A 27,631-nucleotide genomic window follows, 5' to 3' on the forward strand; every position below is an offset into this window, starting at 1 on the left:
TCCACAGCCGAGTCTGAGTACAGTCAAAAATGAGATTTTCTAAAAGTAACAAATCAGATCAGAAAACAACGACAACAACAAATAAGTATTATAAAATCTCTCAGGGGATAAAATGAGACAGTATAGGGGTTTGGGTCCGGGAGTGGAAAAATACTAACTAGTTGGTCAGAAAGCCAAGCCAAGGCCAGGTGGCTAGGAGGCAGGCCCGATAAGCTGATTGCAAGAATGCCACCACCCGTCCACTCCCCGCCCCACCAAACCGCAGGATTTTATCTTCCTTCTAACTGCTACCATATTTTGCCATGTATAAGGCACACTTTTTTGACCAAATATTTGAGGGAAAAATAAGGATGGGCATTATACATGGGTAGTACCAATCCCATTATCTGTGTAAGTATTTTTAATTTTTACTTATGCTTATGTGTTAAAAGTGTTAACTCTAGAAAGCAATAATGATATCTGTATACAAAATAATTACCCTGGAATATGATAACCAGGCTTGTTTCTAAATATAAATAAAAAATTGATTTAAAAAATTAAAGATTTTTTTCCCCTGAACATATGGGCCAACAATGTGGGTGCGTATTATACATGAGTGCATAATACAAGGCAAAATATGGTAATTTTTATTACCCTGACATGGAAAATTCCACAAGCCCTCCTTTTCCAAAAGCCTATCTTTTCTTGCAAGGCCGCTTTGTCCACAGCTTATAAAAGCAGCCAAGCAGAGCCGGTCCCCAAGTCAAAGGACCTTTCCTACCCCTGCGCTGTCTCCCTTGTGCTTGAGGATAAGCTTAATAAAATCTGTTTGGAAATTTCTCTGGGGTTTCCTCTCAATTTCTATCTATCTTGTGAACCCAAGAACCCTAATGCCTATAACAAGTTAATACTTGAGAACCACAGAGAACAGAGCCTGGGACATTGTAAACATTCAGTGACTGTTAATTACATACTCATACAGTGCAGAGTCCCTGAAGGGAGAATGGTTTTGGCACATTCAAGGGACAACATGGGCAAGGCGGCTTGTGTGGACATAGTAAAACAGCGAAGGCAGAGAGTGATGAGGCCAGAAGCAGGAACCAGATGGAGCAGGAATTAGGAAGGATTTTAGATCTATTTTGGGTGGGACGGAAAGACACTAGAACGTTTTGAAAAAAACGTACCGCTGGTGTGCCATTTATGCTTTAAGAGGCACTATATTTTGAAGAAAAGACTTAGGGAGAACAAAAATGGAAGCAGGGAGACCAGAGGAGAGGCTACTGTTCTAGGTCATGGTTGCTTAGACTTAGGTGGAAGAGGTAAGAAGTATGTTCAGGATATAGTTTAAGGTAGAATCATTAGGATTTGCAGGTGGATTGTATATGGATCTGGAAAGAGAAATTTAAAAAAAAAATTTCATTTATTTGTTTTTAAAGAGAAGGGAGAAAGAGAGGGAGAGAAACATCAATGTGTGGTTGTCTCCTGCACACCCCCTACTGGGGACTGGGCCCACAACCCTGGCATGTGCCCTGACTGGGAATTGAACCAATGACTCACTGGTTTGCAGGCTGGCACTCAATCCACTGAGCCACATCAGCCAGAGTGAATATGAAAGAGCAATTAAAGGTAAGTAGGTTAGAAATTTAAAAAAAAAAAAAAAAAGTAGGCTGTGGGGCTAGGTAGAATTTATTAAGACAGGAAACAGTGGGAGAGGTATGGATTTGAACAGAAAATCAAGGTCTGCTTTGACCGAATAAAATTTGAACTAAGGTGGGTGGCAAGCAGGTGGCTGGGTTTAAGTCTGGAGCTCAGGGGAGAAGTTAATATTGGAGATAATGCATAGATCATGTTAAAAACCATGAAATGAGCATATTGAGTGTAGGTAGAGAAAAGGACTAAAGCCTGAGCCCTGGACAGTTCACCATTTAGGAGTTAAGGAGAGGAGAATGATCACCGGAAACTGAGAAAGGGGTTGAGGTAGGAGGAAAACTATGAGGGTGTGGTCTCTGGAGATGAAAGTGTTTCATGAATGAAGGTGTGATCAACTGTTCAATGTTTCTGAGAGGTCAAGCAAGATACCATTTAGTTAGTTCCAAGTAAATCATCCTCTCAGCTCTATTTCCTCATAGTGCTTTATTTGTACCTTTCTCATAGTAGTTTTCAACTAGTACATCGTATAGTTATTTTTGTCTCCCCTCCTCTTACAGAGGTTCCTTAAGATCAGAGAACATGTGTTGTTCCTCTCAGAACATCCACTACCCTACATGCTCAGTAAATGTTTGAACAGATGAATCACGTAGAATGCTATAAAACCTGGGAGAATGTGCTTAACACAATTGGTGATGAGGGCCAGTTAGGCTGAGATGTCCTAAATGTTTTCCTTTAATACTAATGTGTGGGCTTTGTTCTGCCTAGAATGAACGATATCCACTGTACATCTCAGAATATTGCTAATCACAATCTGGCATTTCTACTATTTACTGTTTCATGCATGGTACAGTCCAAAAGTAACTTTTATCTGCTTTGCATTTATATATAGTCCCCCCAACCCCCAACTTGGTCACCCCTCATCTAAAGTTGGCTCCAGTGGAAAAATTCAGATGTCATCAGTAACTTTTTATCACACTTGAATATTAGCATCATTATGGTACATCAGGCTAAGCTGGTATTTCATATTACATGGTAATTAATTTCAAAACTATGACAAAAGGAATTATAGAAATACAGGTACTGGGAATGGCAAAACTCATAGGGGAGGTGTGGTTGAGATGCCATACCCAGGAAAAGACAGGGCATGTCTTTCTCCCTGAGCCTGCATAAAATGGATTGGATATAGTTAATTAGACCAGAATTACTGTCTCTGGAAAAGAAAGCTAAAATCCAACAGTTTTGAGTAACAAGAATATCAGCATCCAAGTTACAGATGTAAGCTTTCAGCAACATAACTCATTATTTGGAAATGTGCACTATACAACAGAAAAAGACAAAGAAATCACATCCAAAACAAGTACAGCATCTGCCTAGAGATCAGAAATGCCTGCCATGTGGCCAGTGCCACAGAAAACCGCCCGTCTGCGAAGCCAGCCGCTCGGCTTGGCTCAGGCACTCGTGTCGGGCTCCTGGGGATTGTTGTCCTAGAACGGCACATTTCAGCTTCAGGGCTCTTTGGGAGAGCATTGTTTATGGTGGATCCCCGAGAACTATTACTCAATTTTGATTCCTATTTATTCTCCTACCTAAGGACTGAGAAGGGGTTTTCTCCAATCCACTGACCACTTGCCTTAGTTTTCCTACTTAGATATTTTGTAAGAATTTATGGTTCCCAGTCCTTTCATTAACCCTTACTCTGAATGTGCCCTTGTCAAGTGACAGCACTGCTGGACAGCCAGATTCTCTACCTGGAACTGGCATTATGAAACTTAAACTACTGCAAGCTCTGCACATAGCCTGGCATTGTATTAGATGCCTACTTACGACACACTTGATGAATGAATTACAAGAGTGACACTGACAAAATGGGACAGATCTAGAGAATGGGATGGACAAGCTAGAGATATTTTGTTTGGGGTCACAGACTTGAGAGCTTCTTTCAAATACAGTTGTCAGGAAAGGAGGGATTATGCTTTATACCATATGTTCGAGGTCATCAGGATCTCATGATTTAATGTAGCGTTCCCCAGAATTCAGTACGATGTAGTACTAGGGAGAAAAAAATTCCTACAATCAAGAAAGTTGGCAAAACGCTGGATCAAGTGTGTTTCAGTTTAACTTTAGAACTTCTCAGAGCCTTTAACATGTCAATGTGCTTTGCACTCTAAAAGGGAGATATACTACACAGCTTTTTCCAAATTTTTATTCAACTACTGTTTAGTACAGTCCACTATGTTCTAGGCACAGTGCTAGGTCATGGGGATACAATATTAAGCCAAACAGGACCGCTGTCCACCCTTAGGGAGTTGATGCTCAGTGTGAGCAACAAATATCACACAAATATTTATTATAAACACAGTAAATGATACAAACAAAAAGTTCATCAGCATTTTCCAAGTGTCAACATGAAAGAGATACCTCTTCCACTCAATATAAAAGATTGAAACCCAAATAGTTCCCTTAAAGCTTTTCATGAGCTAGGTTCTAATAGTCTACCTTAGTTTGAAGAACCCTGCTCCGAGGCCTAATATATTCCCTTGCTAAAAATGCATCACAGTTTCAGAAGCAAAGTCTAGAGGCGAAAGACAAACCACTCATTTATGAAAACGTCAGAAGTAATAAATGCCTCCAGATGCTTGATGAGAATAGCTCCAGCTTTAGGGACTGCTGAAATTACAGTGATGTTGAGACATAAGAAATGTATTGTGGTCTACGCTGCAACTAAAATGAATATGGACTGATGCAAGGATCCAATCCACAGTGGTTCCTACTGAAAGTACCAGATTTGAGTAAGCAAGTCTTCATCAGTAATGCAAACCCAAACCAACTGCACTTTGTATATTGATTTCTAAATGACAAGGCTCTTATTTTTATAGATATATTTTTAACAGGAAGATACAATGATGTTAAAATGTCATTATATATTTGAGTTAATTTTTTCCCCTTTTATGCCCATTTGCAAAACACCAAGTGCTAGACGTGCCACAAAGAATCAGAGGAAACAGTCTGGCTGTGTTTTATTTACCCTTGTGATGGGGGTGGGGTGGGGTGGGAGTGGGGGTAATAGGGAAGCTAGAGGGAAAGACAAATTAATCACCTTCAAAAGAGATCAACTAGTATGTCAAAGTATGCTGACATTTCCAAATCTTCAGGTTTGTCTTTACCTCACTGGCCATTCCAGCACATTATCAGTTAACAAAAATTAAGTATTTAAAGACCTAAGTACTTAATGAACCTCCAAATAACCTAAAGATTGAGTCCTTTTTCACTGTATGGTTATTATACAGGGTGGGGCAAAACTGGGTTTACAGGTTGTTCATATGGAAACTAACAATAGTTAATAATAATAATAATAATAGTAATACAGAGATAGCTGCTTCACATACTCAACTGTAAATCTACTTTTGCTCCACTGTGTGTTATACATACTAGATTCCACAATATTACATTTGCTAGTAAGTGTGAAGAATCAAATTCGTAATTCACGTTTGAGAGAATTTAAAGGATTCTTTTGTCAAATAGTTATACTGCAAATAAAATTCTGTCATTACAAAGCATCATTTAATATCAGATTGTCTGAGAAAAGACATGTCTCTCTTCTCTCTTTCCCAACACTCCCGTGGGTAATTTTTAATATTTTTAGACCAGATGATTATATTTAGAAAACACTTAAGAGGATATAAGAACTCAAAAAAGGTAAGTATTTTGACTAATTCTATCCTAGTAATTATGAATCGGGTTGACTTTTGAAGGGGACCCAAGTTTTGCATCCCTAAAGCTGCCTTCTGGGATACTGATTTTAAGCTGGTTACTACAAAACAAGTCTCAGAAAGACCCTTTGACCCTGCCCACGTTCCCGCCTGAAAGATTCAGGTAGAAAAACCTGCTTCAGGAAGGGAACCGTAGCATAATCACCTCAAGCATTAGACAGCAAGGGTCCAAGCAGGGACCGGTTTTCCAGGTGCCCCGCTGTGTCCCATTGTTTCTGGGTGGCCAAGCAAAAACCTGTCGCCAAGTGCGATCCCCTCCACCCCACTACCTGTCAACTACCTTCTCCCTTCAAAACCACAGACCCTTACCCCACCCCTTCTCCTTTGTCCAAAGTAACATATATACCCTATTCTGCCTCACTGTCTTTGGAGTTTTCATGCTTATGTGAATTCCCTGTGCACGTGTGTTAAAATTTTGATTTCCTTCTGTTAATCAGTCTGTGTTACTTTGAATAGTCCAACTAGTAGAACTTAGAAGGTGGAAGGAAAAGCATTATCTTTTTAGCCCCCACACTATAAATATTGTCACACTTGATTTTTTTCCCTATCCTACCTCAAGATTCTACACTTTTGCTTCAACTATGTTGGCACATTTAACAGGAAACCTAATTTACCTCAGACCTAAATATCAATGGTACGATAAGTAAAAAGTGAGACTCATTCTTTGGCACAACCCAACGTAACCCTTTACATTTTTTGAAACTTTAAAGAAAAATTTACCTCATATTACAGCCTATAAAAAATAAACATACTCCAGAAAAATAACCACTAAAAGTTGCTGTCACTCAGTATCAAATCTTGTATATTGTTTTACCAATTCCGCTCTATTTTCCAGTGAATGGGGTAGGTTGGAAATAAACGTAACAGGACTAGTCCATTCATGGGTTCACTTCAGACTGAGTGGAATATATCTATATACCACCATGCTGTAAGGATTGGTAGGTCAGTTTTAATCAATTAGGATGAGGCTACTTTGGGTCACTAGATAAATAGTTTATCAATTAAACTCTATCCATGGTAAGAACTAAGATCACCTGAGTGCAAAACAACATTATGAAAAACAAGCAATTACTTATTTTATTTATGCCAAACTTATTCTTGCCTGGTTAACAATGCCAATAAGTTTTAAAACATATTTTCGCTTCCTAGAGAGGGTCATTACCAAGGATGAGTTAAACAAGCACACAGAGATTTGTGGCCATCTCCAATTTTCTTTCCTTTGTTCCCTTTTATCCTTCATAGTTTCCTCTCTCTCATCCTCACCAGGGGACATGCTTACTGATTTCAGAGGGAGGGGAAGGGAGAGAGGGAGAGAGGGAAACATCGATGTGAGAGAGCAACATCTCGCATGCACCCTGACCAGGCCAAACCCGCAACCTAGCTAGACATATGCCGATTAAGACTCGAGCCTGCAGCCCTTCGGTTTAGGGGCCACACTCCAACCAACTGAGTCACACTGGCCAGGCCTTTTCTTTTTTTCCTTTTTTAATCCTCATCTGAGGATATATTTATTGATTCCAGGAAGAGGGGAAGGGAAAGAGAAAAACATCGCTGTGAAAGAAACATTGATCAGCTGTTTCCCCAAGGTGCCCTGACTGTGGACCAAACCCACAAACTAGGCTCGTGCCCTGACCAGGAACTGAACCCATGTTCTTCTGGTTCAGGGGATGACACCCTAACCAACTGAGCCATGCCAGCCAGGGCCATAACTTTTATTTCTTAGAGAAACTTTTATGACTGGTATAAGACTAAGGAAATTTCACTGAGTTCTCTTAAAGGTAACTCTATATAAATTTCATTTCTAACTTCTATGAATAAAGACAAACAGAAAATTTGTTTAATTTTTTAATAAACCATAAAATTTAAATATTCAAATAAAAAGAAACAAAAATAGATATTTAAGCCAGCACTAATTTCTGTTTCTTTTGTGCCTCTCGGTATCAGAGGCTTGACTTACCTGGGACTAGAGTAATAGAGTTATGAAACTGGTATAATAATGAACAAGTAAGTGAAAATGGGCAACGGCTTGATAAAATTTACTTTCAAACCTGGAAGTAAAGATCATTAGTAGCTCATGTGAATCCACTGCAGGGACCTTGCAAGGGTCTTGTCTGTGGAAAAGTACTTCGTACTGTTCTCACCACACTTTCTTCTTCACAGCTTAGCACTCCCTGGCACTTCGATCCTTTTGCTCACTGAAGCTCACTTCAGTCTGTCAAAACATCAAGGGGAAAATCCCCAAACTGAATAGACGAATAAACACTTTTAAGGTGAACAATCATATTCAGATCAACTTCTTGAAAAAAATACCAGTCAGTGGGTTTTTTATCCTTAAGTAACTCAAATACAGTTTTTTTTTGCCTGTACTAAAATGGCACTTTTCATTTTATTGACATTAGCCAGTTATTTGCTACTTGCTTCCACATTTTGCTGATCACATTGGTACCCCATTTTTCTATCTGATTGAGCCTTATACCTTCCATTCCAGAATATCCGATCTTTGATAAACTTTATCTCATTTTGTGAACAAGTTTGCTATGAATTAATGAAGGAAAAAAGGAAGCAGTGAGCACCAGCAGGATCTCACTTCAATATGCATAATTTTTATAAGAAAAACATTCATTTTTATTGTGCAATCTAACACCATTATTATATGATATTATGTCTTTTAGCATACCCAAATGGGCCGACATTCAATACGGACAGCAAGCTAGCTTACAAGAAATAAAGTGTAATGTACAAACACTTTTGCTGGTAGGATTCCAGCAGTGTGGGAATAAAGTGCAGCAAAAATTTCTTCATATTGAGTAAGGAAAAATCCAGTTAACTTCCGAATTATTTTTGGTAGAATAAAGGAAAAGCTACTGCAGTCAGGTAATCTTTAGACTTTTTTAAACTGGCTGCCAGCGGCCACAGTGAAATATTAGGCCTGAATCCAATGAAAAACACTAGCCTGGAAAGGGATCAGTTTTTCCAAAAATGTGAAATTATCCTACACAGATGCTGAGTATGCTATGATCTGACAGGTGTACAGCAGTAAAACAACAGCAAAGGTAAATGATAACATTACTTACACCTTTAGCCTGTAAAGAACACTTATTTAGAAATCGGCAGCTAGAAATTCTATGACAGCTCCTGAGACAAGTCATTCTATGCCTTACATTCATTCCATGCCAATGACGACCAGTCTGAACAGTAACACATGAGTAAAAACAGAGATCTTCTGTATGCGAGTCAGAAAACACTGAAAAAGTGACAAAATTGTATGTTATTAAATGACAAAACATATTTCGAAGCTTTATTTAAAAATGTCTCACTGTTCATTATCAAAGTTACAAGATTGCATACCAATAGACAGACTGTAAACATAGGAAATTTTCATTAAGGAAAGATGGGTTTACTGTAATTTGATCTTTTACAAAAATTGCTGCAAGTTATTGATAACAGAATTTCTCTTTTACTTTCTTAAGTCTAATTCTCTTGAAAATTAAACCAATGTTTCCACTCACTCGAGCTAAAGTTCAACCATGGTCACCTTAGGAAATACCCCTGTTTATTTGTTAATGAGAAATACAAATTGAGTGGCACATATTTCCATTTTCTTCTTAGGCCAAAGGTTTCAGCTTCATTATATTTTACAAGAAAACAGAAGACTCGCAGTGGTCCTGTGAAGTCTTTCATGCCGCGGCTGAGGTTTACTGACGGCAGTGGAGGGAAGCAGCGGTGATGCACAGTAAGACCAGCCCGAGCGCCCTTATCAGCCAGGGAATCTTTTTCCTGTGTGGCTCGCAGCGGCGTTTCTGGTCAGGCTGCCTCCACCAAAACTGAGTGAAGCAGGAGGGTGACATGCTCTGGTAAATCCTGTTCAAGGGTGATTCCGTTCAAGCCAGCAGGTGATCCTTCAATCTGTTGGTTGTGGGATGATACTGATATGAAGAAAATTATCCGGGTAGCTCAGATGTTCACTCAGCCACTGTAGAGGTGTTTCCAACATTGGCTCAATTCCATGAATCAACACTTGATTCTTTTTTTCCCCATCTATTCCAAGAAAAAAATCCAATAATCATCAATATGACTCAAAGAGTTGAAGAAAAAAATAATCTGCCTTTTGAGAATCCTTAGTAAATTAGATTTTACTGTTTCAACAGGTTAAATCTGGTCTGTCTCCTAAGCAGGAAATGTGGACATGCATGGAGAAAGTTCAAATGTTGCAATATGTATCACACAAAACAGAAACCTGAGGGTTACAATGAATTCTGATAAAAATTCTGTTGCTATATGTGAAAGTATTCATTCTTTCTCAATTACTGTGCTTACCTAAGATTGACGTTAATGAAACTATAGTGGAGAAAACAGCCCATTGTACCCACTGACCAAAATTTATTTTAGTTATACATTAAAAACTGTACTATATGGCAATTTAAAATGACAGGCACATGAAATAGGTCAACACATATTTAGAATAAAATAGATATGTGAGTAGAAATCATCTAGAATAAGATCTGGATTCAGGTAAATGTTTAATAAAACAGATGGGAGCTGTAGGTGAATTTTCAGTCAGGTTTTAGAGACATTATTGAATAACAGTGAAAAGTTTTAATGAGAAAGAACTAAGAGTCTGACTCAGGGATATCTGTGTTAAGAGTCATGAAACCTGATTGATTTTTGTTAACACCCATTCCCTAATTAAAAGGGTGCTGCAAAATTCATACTTCTCTTTTAAATTAAAACTTCATTACAAATTAAAATTTAAGGTTAATTTTACATCTTTTATGATTTTGGTTTGATGTGCTGACAATCTTTAATGTAAACAGAACCACCCAGGAAAACAAAGAAAGGAAAACCAAACTCCCCTTTTGGCGGGTGGGGGCGGGGGGGTGGCCGCGCGGAGAACCTTCAAGAACAACTTTTTGTCATTTCTTTAGCACAACTCTTGGTTTGTCTCTTTTAGTCTCTTTAAAATACACTGTCTAAATCTCTCAGCTTCCTGGAGACAGAAGACAAGAAGGAAACAGGGAATTCATGGAACCACATGAGAGGGAAAAACCCTACTTTTTCCCCTTTTTGCTCCATTCAAAATGACTTTCGCATCCTTAGTGCTCTAATGTCTAGGCAAGATGGACTGATGATGTATGGTGATAGCACCTGAAACAAGAGACCCTTTTAAAGATATATTTAAACTTCCTGTTAGAGGCAGCCTAGTCCTGGGAGGTGACAGTCAACAGATTGACAATAAGAGAGGACACTAAAACACTACAGGAAATTTCTAAAAGAATGCCAAAAATAAAAATGTAACATACTATCAATCCTCAAAACAGCCAAATAAAAGTTCCAAACCTCTGAATCACTGTATCATAGTTTAAAACAATTTTGGAAAAAACAACATCACCTCATAATCATACTACCCTAAAAAACGCTTCCATTGTTTTGTTTACCAACCTTTTTTGCATCTATGCATGCTTTTTACACAGTTGTGATCAGGGTTAATACAATGACTGGTTTCCGTAATGATGAGTATCATCTATATAAATAAAGATTAGGCCATGTACAGAATACTAGAGAAAGCAGGGTTTAGTACTTTGAGAAGATTTTAAAATGTTGGTATTCAAATGGATACACCTTCCACTATCTGGAATGATTCAAATGATTCATTCTTCGTAATTTCTAGATTGCCAAATTTTACTGTATTAAATCTTTCTTAGAATATTTGAAAACATTTCCGGTGTAGTTCTCTTTATATTCTTATTACCTATTTCTTTGAAATATTTTAATATTCTCAGAATCTTCCTCCTACTTAGCACTGAGTCAAAAATGAAAGAGCAGTGGTGTAAGAGTAAAAGTTCCTTCTTTGTAAAGTTTTTCCTTAAGCCAGAATCACTTTTGGATATTCTGAAACTAAGTAGAAGAAACAAGTCACAACTCAGTATCCAAAATACTGTGCCTAAAGTATTTAAATGTGGAAGCAAATATAATCTGGCACACTTGGGCATAGTGTATTTACTTGAAAGGCAAAATACCAACCTTGTTACACAAAAGGATGTTTGGAGTTTAAGTTGTATAACATAAGCTGGAGAACATAACAATGACCAAATACTCTGTGTAACAAACTCAAGAAATCACATTATCTGTCACAAACCTGAAGAGACAGCATTGATTCTCTGCTTTAAATTGGGGCCACTTTAAATCTGTAACATAAGAGTGTTGCTAAATTTAGTCAACGAAGGAAGTGGATTTAAGACCATCGTATCACTCAACACCTCACTCAACACCACCGTTTAATAGTAACTACAGTTTCTCTCTTATTCATTATTGTATCTCCAGTGCCTAGCACAGTGCCCGACACTTGGCAATTACTTAATAAATGATTTCACCGCTTTTGTAACTTTGCTGCTGCTAAAATACACTGCCAAAGTTAATTTTTTAAGACTAGCTTTTGATGGCTAGTACGACTATGTAGAAGAGCCCTATGTATGGACTGTTTTGGTTATTAAAATAATAGAAAGTCCAAATGTTATCAAGTACATATGCTATCACCTAAGTTCATACTACCATAAATAGTAAAGCATACCTGTACTATTGGGGCAGGGATAAGTTCCCCTAACCTCTTTAGTTCTCCTGGCTGGTTAAATAACTCAAACAACGTAGAGCAGATTAACAGGAGGAAATAAAAAATGTAATATGTAAACAAGAGGAATTCACATAAGCATGAAAACTCCAAAGACAATGAGGTAACATTGAGTATATATAACATTTTTGGATCAAAGAGAAAAGGAGGGACAGTATTAGATTTCAGAAGTGAGAATGGGTGATTTATGGGTAGCTGAGGAAGCACACGGTCGCCAATTCTTGCTAGGCAACTCAGAAACAATGGGACACAGTTGGGGGGTGGGGTGGGGGGGTGGGTATCTAGTCTGACTTGCTTGGTGTTCCTGACTAATGCTAGGGTGTAAATGCTTAAGGTGATTAAGTCAAGACTCCCTAAAGCAGTAATCTAAGAAAAAAGGGGAAGTAGAAAACTCTTCCTGAATTTGTTGGGCTTTAGCTGACTTCAGTTTGAAACGATCCACATGCCAGGGTGGCACATTTTGGGGATGCTTGCTCCCTACCCCCACAGTATATTCTGGCAATATCAGAAAGGACAAAATGGAGCAGTGCAAAATTAGTAGATGTTTCCTTTTTCCCTGACAGTAGAAAGGAAACACTTGATGATATTGCTAAAGTAAATCATGTTTTTGGTAAATACGTCTTTGTGTTTCAAAACGTGAGTCTAGAATTTAATACTTGGGAATTAGAAATATGTCACTACAAAGCAAATGACTCAGGAGAAAAATGATACTCCACACTTCACCCACTCAGATTTTTTTTCAAAGTCAGTTTGGTGGTTTAAAGTAGGCAAGCACTGAGACAGTACGTGAACTATTCTCTATATAAAATCCTCTCACACAGGGCACTTTTTGGGGTACCTCTGATTTTGATATATTTTCAAATTTAAAGAAAAGTTGCAAAAATAGCCTAAGAAATTCCTCTTCACCCATCAATAGTTATACTTTGCCCTGTTTATTTTATCATTATAAATTATTTTCTGAATCATTTCAGAGTAAGGTAGAAACACTGAGCCCTTTATTACTAAATATTTTAGTATGTACTTTCTATTATCAGAATAAAAAAATTTATTTTTATTTTTAATCCTCACCCGAGGATATGCTTATGTTACCACTGGTATTTAACTAATTATTAATAAGGAAAGGGGAGCAAAGGGGCTTAGAGATATTGAGCGTAATAACCTGGGAAGCATAAGCCTACTTGTGTAGCCAGGACGCTACTGCTTCACACTCCCAGGGATTACAGCACTGCTCCACCGAGGGGATTAACACTCCTCCCTTCCCCCTTCCAGTACTGGATTTTCAGGGGGCACAGGGGAGAAGCTTGACTAAAGAGGCCTGTCAATCTACCTAGGGGATGTAAACCCATCAAAGCCCATAAAAACTTGGGAAGTTCACCGACCAATCTGGAAAAGCTTCTAGTCTTTTCTAAGCCCAGGCTGATATAAACCCAGGGATACAGAGAAGCGCGCTCTCTCTCTTTCTCTTGCCCAGGTGACCTGCACTAGCCCTGTGCACTCCCACTTCGCCTCTCCATAGCCATGTGGCCTTAGCAGTCATGTGGCCGACGGCCATGCAGACTCCACTTACATACAGGCTCCGGCAGGAAGCCTAAGTACTGCCGCACAGCGGCAGACTGCAGCTGGAAACACGCTAGGCTGGCTGGATGCAAGACTGTACTGCACTTTAACAATGAAGGCAGTGACCTTCATTCTGGCCCTACTGAAAACAAGGTTAGACCTTTTCCATGGTGAGGTGGACAGAGATGGACACTGGGAAGTCAGGAGGGGAACTCCCTTAATTTTACATCATCAATAAAGGTTACCACAGAACCCCATCCTCCCATGTAGGTCTCAGGAGGTTCTGTTTCTTGGGAAATTGCAAGAAGTTGTTTTCCACCAATGACACTTAAAGAGAGGATGGCAGGGAGGGGGAGAGAGAGGCAGGGGGAGAGAGAAATATTGATGTGAGGGAGAAACATTGTTCAGTTGCCTCCTGTATGCTCCCCCGGCCAGGATCAAACCTGCAACCTAGGTATGTCTTCTGACTGATGACCAAAGCCATAACCTTTTGGTGTATGGGATGATACTCCAACCAAGCGAGCCACTTGGCCAGGGCAAATTAAAAAATTTTACACTGATATTGGAGGGACCAAAAGCTTTTGCCACCCTAAAACTGCCCTTTTTGTATACTGATTTTAAGTTAGTTATTAAAAAACAAGACTCAGAAGGAATATCTGACCCTCCCCTTTCCAGCCCAAGAGATTCAGACGGAAAGACCTGCTCCAGGAAAGAAATCTTAGTACAGGCACCTGAGCCTAATTTGATGTAAGGATGAGAGACAGGAAGACTCCAAGAGGAGACTGCCCTCTACCCTGTGGTCCTGGTATCTTCTGAGCTGCCTGGCAGTAATGTATTTGCCACTCTCTTGCTACCGGTTAATTGCCCATTTTCATTTTTAAAATCTAAGACCACCGCTCCCTCTTTTCTCCAAAATGACATATATACCCAAATGTGCCTTGCTGTCTTTGGAATTTTCACGCTTATGTGAATTCACCATGTGCATGTATTAAATTTTGGTTTCTCCTGTTAATCTGCTGTATGTGTATACATACATATATATGTGTGTGTATACACACACACACACACACACGCTCATACACACAATGAATATAATAATATACAATAATATAAATGAGACATAAGGGAGAAAGGGCCAGTTATGCACTGATAACTAACTAGGTGCTACTGAGACAAATGAACTGGAAGGTAGGCAACCTGAATTCCGCTCCTGGTAATGAGGAGCTCTGGGCAGGCCTCACAGCTCTTTGAGGGTTTTTCTCTATAATAAAATGAAGGTGCCTGTCTAGATTCTCGGTTTGCAAATCTGGCTGATGATCAAAATAATGTGGAAAAATTTTAAAAATAAGTAAAATGGACCCCTCTCCACATCTAAATCAATCTCTGGGGTCAACTTTGTTTTTCAACGGTCACTTGAATTTTATGATAACCCGGATGTAGAATTTTTCTTCACAGTATCAGCAGAAACCCAATATACAGCACAGGCAAAGGTGGGGCAGCTTGGGTTGCTGCGGGACTGAGCCTATCTCCCCAGACCTGCTGTGCACTGACTTCCAACCTATGGTAATTTCTGATTGAACTCCATGGGTTAGTTTGTAAACCACTGGTCTAGTAGAGGATCACTAACATGCTGTCTAGTTCTACTTACGAGTCTTTTGTGCCTAGACAGCAACATATTTCTGTTAGAATTCCAATCAGCAGAATTCACTAGTTTTGAATTAATAGGCAAATCACTTAACCCTGAGTCTGTTTCCTCCTCTGAAAGTGCGGATAAAGAATTCTCATCTTCAGAGTGGGATGGAGGAATAAATGGAATATCCAAATAAAAAACTCAGCACAGGATTTAGACATATTAGGTATTCCAAAACAGTGAGTGACTCTCTTCCTCATTCCTCTTTCTTGCTTACTCCCTGAAGAAATAAGTGTCAAATACATTACTAATAGTGAAGACAGAAGATTAGTTTTTAAAAGGTCAGGGTTTAGTAAACAAAAAGTAAACCCTCATTGCAATTCTGTTCCTGAATATAAAGTTATGAGAATAATAGTTTTTACTACTAACATGCAAAAGGCTGTGAGAATTTGGCCTCATGTTAACATATTCACATACTCTGCATATTATTATCCAGTGTGGCATATAAACTTTATGAATGTGTTAAGAAAAAAAAGAATAACAACAAAAATCCACAGACTCAAACATTATGCAAACAACAAAATGACTGACATTTTCAAAAATTCCTTGAGCACTGTAAACCCTCTGGATTAATTAAGCTAGCAGTGCTCTCAACAGGTATATTCAGTAGAGCACATCATGACAAGCCAAATGAGCCCTACTATGCTATGATTATGTTGCTTAACAGGCCTTACGTAAGGTTTTTTTTTTTCCTCTTAATTGAAAACTGGGAGAAGAGGTGGTAATGACTTCCAAAATCTCTGCTATACATTTCGAAAACACCATTATTTGAGAACTCACAGTGTATGATGAATCTATCTTTGAGAGATTTCTATTAGCAATGGCTCAGTCCCCCCAACCCAATCTACAATACATCTCAATCCTTATTCTAAAGCTAACTTTCAACAAGGAATATGACCTACATATCTTTAAAAACAGGTCACTTGAGAGTCTAGAGAGATGCATAAGTTTCAAGTACACTAAATATGTGAAATCTCTATTTCAAGGAAGCTCAAGTAATGGTTGGTATATGTTCATGGGAAAATGCTTTTAATCAGAAAATTTCAGTTTAAATAAATAACTTTCTTTTTTAGTTCACACTCGTGAATATGCAGTAACAGAGATCTAAGGCCAAAAACCATTGTTTTTAGCTTTGTGGCTTCACATTTACACTTTATATTATTCAGCAGAAAATTACTTGACTTGCTCTTTTGGAATGTGTAATGCTGAAGGTAAAACTTCTAAATAATACTGAATACTTCTGAAAAAGTTTTAAACAAATAGAGAGATGAGCCTTTGGTTACCACTGGTCTGAACAATTTTGTTCTGTCTGACAAATTCTTTAACCTCTGATACATTCATTAGTAAAACGCCAACTAATTGAATCCATCGACATGAAAAACCACAGGCTGAAATCTGAAGTGCATACATCATGTTGAAGGATTCTGACTCAGTCTCAGCGGTAATAGTCAGTGAGGTCAGGTCAAAGAGGGTTAAACCAAGCCAGGATATAGCCAAAGGAATACATCAAACGCTGATTTTAAAAGGGCAATTAATCTTAGACAGAAATGCTTCCTGGGGAATGAGATCTCAATCTTAAGAGCACACTACATGATGTAGCAGTAAAAATGAACATATACAAGCTTACAGAGCTTTTATCCTATGATCACAAACAGAAGGAGAGTGCTGTTTATCAGAGAAATACAAACCCATTTAAAAATACTTACATTAACTTCTTCCGGATCTATACTCACTTACCAGTATAGGTCTTAATGAACATATAATATCACAGTTAATATATGCCACATATCTCTTACAATGCATACATTTTACACACACACACACACACACACACACACACACACACACACATTTTATTATTTCTGCCTACAATATCCCCCGAGCCTTGACTCTTAGTATTTTATACAAGACTTTCAAAACATGGCCATGTTAATTCTTTGACTTTTGCTTATAAACTCTGTATTTCTTAATGAGAACATAAGCCAAAAAACCCAAAATTTAAAATAAAAAACAATCCCATATAACTAGCTATAATTATAAATACTGTATTAAGTGATTTTAAGACCACATAAATAAACTAAAAGCCTCCTGACAAAATAAAAATGTGATTAAAAGTTAGAAATTAAAACTTGAAGTTCATTTACTATCCTCCCTGCCAAATAATTCTAGTCGGGTATAATAGGGCCTATTAATATTTGCCAAGTATGAATAACAGAGGAGTTTCATTTAAAATACAGGTGATAATTAAACTGTTCATATACGGCCAGACTGAGGTCACACAGGACTTACTTTAATGAAGAGATGACCAGCTTTTAATCGCCTGCATGTGTTATTTTGTTAGGGGAATTTTGTTTTCTAGTGCTAAGGATGAAATACTAATTGTGCAACTGTTCCTACTTTTAAAAAGTCATGTTAATTCATTTAACTTCTTGAGGTTTAGGTAAGAAACAGTAATGGAAGGAAATCAGAAGCATCCTCTCACAGGTCCAGTAATTTCGTCTTAATAGAGAATAACTAAAATAATCACTTTATTTTTTCTTTGATTTCAGAAGACACATGTCAATGGATTAACTCATTAACAAATTCTGGATCACCAATATTAATTAGTCCCTGTTACCCATGTGCTGGGACAAAGCACAGAGGTGAAGAGGAAATAAAGCAATCAAGACAAAGAATTTGATTCATTTTAGTTTCAGAATTTTGTGGCATATGATAAATTCAAGAAAAGAAAATATGATTATTGGGTTAAAATTGAGCCTAACCAATTGCTTTTGTCCAAACTTCAGTACAGAAGATCTTTGCTCCTGAGGGCTACATTTGAAGAACTTTTTGAATTCCCACTGTGAATAATACTATTATCATTTTTGTAAACAGAAAATATGCGTCTCATGACGAAGAAAAACAATGAAGAGCAGAGTGTTAGGATGAGACTGTAAGGGTGAGGCTCCCAACGGATTCCAATGACCCACTATCTCAGCAAAATTACAAAAGGGCCTTTTTCCAGGGACCTTCCTGTGACTAGCTGGAAACTTCAAATACACGTGCATTCTGTTGCTTAGTCTTCAATGAAAAACTTTCACTAGCAGCAACAATTTCGGACCTCTAGCCTTAAAACTTTTACCTTTAATATATTTTAACAAGTAAATAATAACAGAGCTGACCACAGTAACTATGAAGATGCCTTAGCTTATTTCTTCCTTAACAGAGCCATACTTCTGGCATTTCTAACTATGTCCAGAAGTTAATCTCTAAAACAAAACAAAACAAAAACAAACAAAAAAATCCCTGTAATTATTAGTGGCATGGTACTCTTGCCATGATCTAAGGTATAAGCAACTACAGTATCAGTTTACATTCAGAGTTCACCATACCTTTACACCTCTGTGTGTTCATCAAAAAAACTACAATAAAAAAATTTATTTGTGAAAAAATACTACCAAAGCCATAATAAAAGAAAAAAAAAGTTAACTGTAAAACCTTGAAATAATGATTATAAAATCTCATTTAAACAAACTTTTCATTCATTTAAACCTTACAACCATCCCCCATCCTATGAGGCAAGTATTGGGAAATATCCTTATTTTTTAGAATAAGAAACCTGGATGAAAGGAAAAAAAAAAACAACCCTACTGAAATGATCTTCTAAATCAAAGTGTGAAGGTACAAAGGGATACATGAACGAAAACAAATTCTAAATGAGTGGAAAAAAAAGAATTATTGAAATTGTAAAACCAGTATTATTCTCACTCCTAAACCCTAATTCTGGTGAAGTTTGCAGAGATTGTAGGTTGTATGTTTTGGTGGTAGGAGTCTGCAAATTGAAATGCCACCTCTTTGGGAGACAGCACAACCATGCCCACAAAAGCGACTGCCGCTGGTTCAAACCTCAAATAGAAGGGTCTGCCTTGGATGAATAACATGAGATTTAGGTATTTCTTTGCTGTAATTGCTTTATGCCTGAAAAAAGTTATTTTAATGCCAAACAGTTAATTCACTTTATAAACACAATCTAATCAAGTTATAGAACAAAGGAGGAAAAATGTGATTACATTGTCTTTTTTTACTTTTTGTAAAAACTATTCTATGATTTCTTATAAAGCTTATAAAAATGAAGCAATATAAATTACAAGTTAGAATGCCTAAATGGAGTGTTATGGCTCCCCTAGCCTAAAGTTGTTAAGATTATCTTCCAATGTACTAAGCAAGCAAAAAACAGATCAAACTTAAGTCACTAAGTTCCTCAGTACTTTCCCCACATTTCTGACCTCAATGATTATAAGAGATACATACAAAAATATGGCTTGTCCCTCTAGTAAATGGAGTAGGGTCATTTTAGACCTTAACAAGGAGCCCCTGGTAGCTGGTGAAGGATTCTACCTCTACTGTGGTCATATGGTATACGAGCTGGCCCCTCCTTTTCATCGGTCTAATTTGTGCTTGCCTTTTATAGCTCAGTCTTCACTATCTATTCCAGAATGGATAAAACAGCAATTCTAGGTGCTTCCTACTATTCTTTGCATATCTCTATTCCTATACACACCACATCTGTACATCTTTCTGCCCACTCCAACTGGATCAAGTTTCTTAAAAGCAGGGACTCTGTCTTAACACATCTTAATATCCCCAGTGCCAGAAATTTGATGAATAATACAAGTAAATTTAATAATGAATAAAAAAATCTACATCATTTGGAACCCAAAAATTAAGTGGTGTTTGGGAAGAGTCTCAAAGTGAGTTAAGTTCCCACGAAGCAAGGCAGAAATGGAAAAGAAAAAAAGCAAGGATTGTGTAGTTGCTAAAAGAGATGTAGGGAATCTTTACTAATTTGCCATGGAATATAAGCCTCTCCTTACACATATGCTCCATTCTTAAATATCAATATGAACTCAGGTTTAAAGCAGCCCAACTGTTACAGAGGACTGATCAACTGGAACTTTGAAATAAACTTATAAAAGCATGAAGAGACATTTTTATTCTCATAAACCTAACCTACTAGGTTTTTCTACATTACAATAGAAAAGTGGGAAATGAACTATCATTGGGCAAAACTTATAGGTGTTTTGTATTCTTCCAAGTAAAAAAACAAAACAAAACTAAGGATTTTAACTTTTGTTAGTTTTTTTCTGGTATATTGTTTTTAATAAACAAAGAAAATATTCCACTTCGGGTCTGGTATAGAGGCTTAGCTCTCTGAGTCATTTTAACTAAAGCTGACACCACAGAAAAAATTTACCTGAGCTCACCTTTGGCTATTTCCTGTTACCTCTAACTTGGGTAACTCCTTTAGCCACTTCTAAACCAGTAAGAAAAGAAACACACAAAGCACCCTTAGTTACTCCACAAGAACAATGACCTAAAGCACATCTTCATTAATTATTAGTACATTCTACCTTCATGTGATGAAATAAAGGCAAAATTCCTTCATGCATGAATCATTCTTTTAAGGAATAGTAGACAATGGTGCCACGTAACTTCTATAAAGTACTTTCTCTCTTTATCATGTGATGACAGCCAATTCTTATCCAAACACACCCAATCTCAAATTCTTTTGCTTTCTACCTAAGTTGGGTGCAGATCTTTCAAAATGCTTCTTCACACTTAACAATGCCACAGGTGTACCGAACCAGTCAGGGAACAGTTCTTTACTGAAATGATGACTTGTTTTGGATATTCCCCACAGATCCTGAAATGACAGTTATTTTCCAACATGAGGTGACAAGAGGAAGAGAAAAATAAAAGTTTTTCCAAAGATAAAATACTGGTATTAGAAATGTGGCCTCCTCCTGGTAAAAAAGGTACAATCAAAAGTACTTCAAAAGTATAAGTGCTATTTATAGCATTTCAATAATGTGCGCGTATGGTGCGTGCGTGTATATGCGTTCCCCCATAAATATGAGCATGTGCCAATTTGGGTGGAAAGAAGCCTGTCACACAAAGGTATCCTCTATAGCATCTGGTAACACCTAAGAAGCAGATATGATCATAAAAAAGAAGGGGGGAGGGAAGTCCTATTGTGTATTCTTCAGGAATAGGTATATACATAGGGCATGCTAAAAATCTAGAAGAGAATAAAGAATCTTTTAAAAGAATAAAAAGCCTCACACATTTGTGTGCCTTTCTTGTGCAGGGCCATGTTAATTTTGCACATATTGTGATCTGGGTGTAGGAAGGCAAAAGAAGCACAAAAGTGCATTCTGTGAGTCCAGAGTACAAGACTGCTTTTCATTTAAATGCCTGAAAGTCACAGCCACCATTTTAATAAATTCAACAAGAGTGGTCAGAATCATATACAGAGGTTCTAAAATAAAATGAACAAAATAAATAAAGCAGAAAGTCAGGTTCCTAAGATCATGCCAGGAAATATTGTAAGAGAGAAATGTAAGTAGGTAAGATTAGGTACTGGACACAAAACATAAAATGAAGAGTTAGGAAAAGGAAAACATTTCAGAGTGTTATTTTATTTTTTTAGAAGATTTTATTTACTTTTAGAGCGAGGGGAAAGGAGGGAGAAAGAGAGGGAGAGAAACATCAATGGGTACTTGCCTCTCGCACATCCCTGCCGGGGACCTGGCCCATAACCCAGGCCTGTGCCCTGACCGGGAATCAAACCGTCAACCCTTTGGTTTGCAGGCTGGCACTTAATCCACTGAGCCACACCAGCCAGGGCTCAGAATGTTATTTTGAAGTAAACAAAAAAGTTAAAAGGCTGAAAAAGTGAGAACAAAAATAAACGGCAGCACAGTAAAGTGGAAAAAATAATGGACCAGGAGATGGACCCTTGAGGTCTAAACCTAGTTCTGCAATTAGGCAGCTAAGAGACCTTTACAAATCATCTAGAATAAATTAGGAGAATGAACAAATAACTCTAGGATTCTTTAAAGATATCAAACACAAAATTAACACCCAACATATTTCTTCCTGCTCTTCTCTAGTGAGTTATCTTACATCGTTCTCTTTGTGGACAACTGTGCTGCTGGTTGGGGGATAGTCATTACCGTAGAGCAGTTTTTCCCCAAGGTTTTGAGTTTCACTGTTATGTTCTCACTCAACAGTAAAGGATCTTATAAAGAAGCATATTTTAAATGACATAGTGTTTTGAAAGCAGATTTTCAAAAAACATCTAAGAAAAATAAGGTAGTCATTTGAATATTAAGTTATAGCTTAAATTTCAATTACTCTTGACTGATAAAGGCATTTTTTTCAATGTTCTTTAAAATACTACAAAGTACTCAAAAAGAGAGAAAAATACAGTGCAGAGAAATGTGCCCTACATGCACATCTACTTTTCAGTAGATATATAACTTTTCAGAAGAGATATAACTGAGAGCCAGTGCTAACAGTGGGCTTATGGGTCCCACTGTTAGCAGTAAAAATGATTAATCTCTTAGTTATACTTCAAATGGAAAAAAACTAGTCTATATTCTCAAATCTTCAGGAAAGTAGCAAAACAGACAAATAGGTTTAAAAAAACAACCAACCAACCAACCGAACACACAAACAAATCCTTACACACAGCATGGAGAAAATAAACTGGAACGGTCACTATTCCTAAATCAATAAAAGTTACTGAGAATATCCCAATCAAAATTTCTGAAACTCGACTTCAAAAATAAAGTCTATTTAATTATCTCTGTAAGGATATACAAGAAAATGGCAATATTGGTTATCTCCATACAGGGGAACTGGGTTAGGGTTTGGTAAATAAAAGTTAGGAAAAAAACTTTCTCTCTCAACTCCTTTAAACACATTTGATTTTTAGAACTATATAAACATATTATCTATCAGAAAATGATTTTTAAACTAGTAACTGAATACAATACATAAAAACCTGGATAAATATTACTTCATCAAATTTAAATACTTTATTCTTTAAAATAAAATGAAAAAACAAGACTGAGACTAGGAGAAAATGATTGCAAATTATGTCTGATAAAGGACTTGTAATAAAACAAATAATCTATAAAAACACACTCAACATCCTCAGTCATTACAGAAATAAACACTAGAGCCACCATGATACACCACTGCACAACCACTAGCATGGCTATAATGCAAGAAGCGTAAGTTGGCGAGAACATGCCCAAACTGGGACCTCCGTACACTGCTGGCGGGACTGTCGAATGGTGCGGACACTTTGGAAAAGTTTAGCAGCTTCTTACAAAGTTTACTTTACTATCTCTCATTCTTTAGAATGAAGAAAAATAATGGAAGATTAAAAATAACATTTACCAGAACTGAATTCACAAATAAGAGACCCAGGACACCAGAGAGATGATAAAAGGATAATTTAAGAGCAGTGTATTTTATTTTGCCAAAGAGAGTCAATTCCTTAACTGGTTTGTTAGCATGAATAATTTATAAAATACTACATTTAAGTATTTGTTTCCAAAGATTTTTTCCTACAAGATAATGAAGACATGTTCCTGAAGTAGTACAAGTTATTTATAAATGCTGAATGCCTACATTACCTCAGTAGCAAAGCGAAATGAGAGAAATGCTTTACTGCTGCTTGATTATATTACCTTCAGGAGCTACTGCAGCAGGACAAACTTCTTTGAGGAGATCTCCTAATGTATGCAATTGTCCATCTGTAGCCACAGGACGAAAAAGCTTCTGAATGAAAGGTCGTTCGGTCGTTGTCTATTTGAAAAATGAGAAAAGAATTCAAGCAATTAAGTCTTTGTTGCTATGAATTACAAATTAATACATAAGAAAATTAAAGTTCGCATTAGATGCCTTCAAATGAGAAGTATATATCACAAATGTGGTATTATTACCCAAAACTCTTAACATAAAGTCAAATAAACCTAGCAATGAGGAAACAATTAGACAAATCCAGAATGTGCAACACTCTAAAGATAGCTGGCCTGGACTCTTCAAAAAGATTTCCAAAGGTTTAAAAAAAAAAAAAAAAAAAACACACATTAAAAGAGATTGAGACGGTATAACAATTAAATAATTAAAAAAAAAACCCTTGACTAAATACTGAATTGGAGAAGAAAATTTTAAAAATCAGCCATAAAAGACCTTTTTGGAATAATGGGAAATGAGGAGTGAACATTAGGTAATTTTACTGAATTAATGTCAAATTTTTTAGGTGTGATACTATTTATAGAGACAACAGCCTTATTGTTAAAAACTTACATTCAAGTACTTAGGGGTGAGATGCCATGTCTGAAACTTACCTTCAAATGGAAAGAGGGAAGGGGAGGGTGGAAGGCAAATCTAGAAAAATGTAAACTACTGGTGAATCTAGGTGTTGAAGGGTATGTATGGTCCGAGTTGTTTATTTTAACTTCTCTATATGTTTAAAATATTTCAAAATAGCAGATACAGCATTTCTACTGATAATTGTTACTAGCACTGTGTCACAACTTATTGCTAATAATTTCAATGTTTTACCTACTTTTAAAATTAAGTTTCACTTTCCTAAACTCCTCTACAGGAGCCTGTCAACGATGAAGGAGGCCTCCTCAGGACACAGGGTAGCAAAGCTCTGGAATTAGCCAGTCTGTGAACAGACGTATTGTTTATGAGTTGTATGATCTTGCACCCAGCTTCTTTGGGGATCTGGGACATTCCCTATCTCTTAAGTTTGTTGTGGGAATAACTAAAGAACTGTGCTGAGCACAGAGTGGACAAACAAACTGTAAACAGAATAAAAATACACTCTTCCCCATAACTGTTATTTTAAGGTGGTAGTTATTATTTTACACTTCCTGGAGTGAAAAATTATGGAAACCTGTAAGTACAGAGTGATGCCTCCTATTTTACAGGAAAATGATCTCAGCTGTCTAGCTATTACAGAAAATTTTGTTTTATTTTTGTCACAGAGATATATACCTCAACTTCTGATAGGAGATTTGGTAAAAAACAAAAAAACACAACAATCTGGTTTTAAGTGCAGGCATAAACTAAAATGTAAAACAAAAGAGACATGGTGTATGCACGGGAGCCATCTTTCCCAGCTCTACATTATGCATTCAGTGGGTACATAAGGTTAAACATGATATTTCAATAATACAGTTGAGTGTTGTGGCAAGTACGAAAAAAAATTAGAAAACGAAAACCTTGATCATTAATAGGTATTGAATATAATGCAATTCACTGTCATAACTGAACTCTATTTGTTAAAAGTATGCTTGATATACTTCAATTTAGGAAGCTCATACTTTTCACACAGATGAAACTGGGAACAGTATCATTGCACAATCAAGGACTATGTGAAGACAATAAAGGTTAGGGGACTTCAGGGAAGAAGGATATGAATAGGGGCCTGAAGTAATAATTTAAAATAGCCACCATCCACTTAGAGCTTTCTATCTTCCAAGCAATGAAGAGGCTTTTAAGACTTTTTAGCAAAGGAAGTGACGTGATGAAAGAGGCTTTTTTCCTGAAGGCTAATGGAAAGCAGCACTTTCTACAATGACTTGGTTAAGAGGTAACACCAGGATGACCGGTGAGAGGTTGTTAGAATAGTGCAAGCCGATGTGATGACAACAGGGACTGTGTCAGTGGAAAAGGAGGGGCAGGACTGTACCCCCAGTTAAAAAAAAAAAAAGCTAAAATGTATCATCCCTAGTCTGATCTGAAAATACTAAGGTTTTTAGCAAAGACAAAGAAATCTTTTCAAGAGTCAAGCGATCCCTTAGTGACAAAATTGTTAGATATAGTGACTATAATGATAATATATAGTAACTATAATATTAAAATATATAATAAAACAATATGCCAAACAGGAAAAATCAACAAGTCTTGGCTACATTATTGAAATCCAGAAATTCTCTACTCCCATTCCTAGAAAAATGGCCTGTAGTTTTTCTGTACTTGTTTTTCTACTCTCTCCCAAACCTGAGAAGTTACAATAAAGGTATAGCAATTTTTTTATGATGCTATTTGCTTGAGGGGAGCTGGGAATCCCCAGTACCAGTAACATATTCTAAGTAAACTCTGTGTGGTGGTAACCAAGAAAACTCTCAGGAAAGGAAAGTGCTGTTTCTCATGTAACAAAAACCTTGTTTTAGAAGATGAAGATCCAAATATCCCAATCAAACACCTAATAAGCATTTTGTTTAATACTGATTAGCATGCCTTTAAAAACTTATATTCTGATTTTAAAAAATTTATTGTTAGAAAACAGCAATTTAGCATTTGAGTAATTCACATCAAATATAGAAAACACTCAATTTGGGGAGTTATCCCTAAAACAAAAGCCCTCCACAGACAGATCTTACATTCAAGTACAGAGGTTCTGAAGGGCAATGGGAATGGAGGGTAAATTCACACAAATTTCTTAACTTAAATTTCTTCTCATCAAACTTAAATTGGAGTTAGCATAGAAGACTAAATTATGCTAGGAAGTATTTAAAAGATATCTTCCTTTTGAATATAGCAAGAATTTTAAAAATACAAAAAAATAAATTCTTTAAACTTTGATTTAGTATACATGAAACTAGACAATACTAACAGGATCCATACTAATGTGAATCTTAATCTGACAGACAAGAAAGCCACTAACAGGCATATAGCCAATACTTACTTAATCTAGCCATTTATTTGTAAATATGCAAACTACTTCAGTGACTTAGAAACAGTATTAATCTCTCATGAGAAATTATGTGACTTGGTAAAGTCATCTTTGAGGCTGCCCTTGTTACTTTTAAAAAATGTTAGTTACTTCTTAAATATGCCAAATGGAATATAAAATTGGGGTGCTACTGGCTGGCTGTTCCTCATCTCTCCTTTAGTCATGCACCGTCACCAATGAAATAATAACTTTTTCCTATAGAGAAAAGTTATGTTGATATAGGAACTACATTAAACAGAAGCAGAACCAAATGTACAAAAGTTTTAAGTTAAATTTGTAACACTCAGTAAACCTTACACATACTTTCTTAAACTGATCATTCAAGAGTGACACAAATTCTTATAGATGATGTGTGTTACAAGTACAAATCAATGCAGGCTAATCATGATATTATCAATTTTATATCTAAGAAATAAAGAGAAAAGGTCTATTTCCAGTACAGTCACCTAGGTTAGCCAAAGTAGATAAAACAAAATACGCTGACTTCTTATAGCACACAATATATGAACTTTAAGAGTAACAAGCACAACCATGTCACTAAGATCAAGTTCAATTCTTATGAGTTCCATGAGAGACATCCTGTAACAAAAAATACAAGGCAGTTATTAAAGAGCACAGGCTTTGCATACAAAGAACTGACTTTAAGTCCAGGTTCTGTCATTTAACATGGTCATTTAACATAGGATCACGTTAAATGACAGAGGCACAATCACCTAACTTTCCTGAACCTCTGTTTCCTCAACTGCAAAATAAAATGGTGTATATATATATAT

At 36.8% G+C, this 27,631-nt stretch overlaps 1 protein-coding gene across 1 annotated transcript in view; it reads right to left on the reverse strand.

The window, feature by feature from the left end:
• Nucleotides 1-7,294: 7,294 nt before the first annotated feature.
• The window catches only part of ATG5 (autophagy related 5), a 116,518-nt gene continuing 96,181 nt past the window's right edge, over nt 7,295-27,631 (reverse strand). The window contains exons 7-8 of the mRNA XM_054569776.1: nt 23,794-23,911; nt 7,295-9,437 (exon numbers count right to left, since the gene is read on the reverse strand). Of these exons, the coding sequence (XP_054425751.1) occupies nt 9,301-9,437; nt 23,794-23,911 (255 nt within the window). The 3' untranslated portion in view covers nt 7,295-9,300. The remainder of the gene's footprint in view (nt 9,438-23,793; nt 23,912-27,631) is intronic.

This window comes from Pteronotus mesoamericanus, unplaced genomic scaffold (assembly GCF_021234165.1).
Source record: "Pteronotus mesoamericanus isolate MK-2021 breed Mesoamerican mustached bat unplaced genomic scaffold, CSHL_Meso_final contig_20, whole genome shotgun sequence".
In the NCBI taxonomy this organism is placed as follows: Eukaryota; Metazoa; Chordata; class Mammalia; order Chiroptera; family Mormoopidae; genus Pteronotus; species Pteronotus mesoamericanus.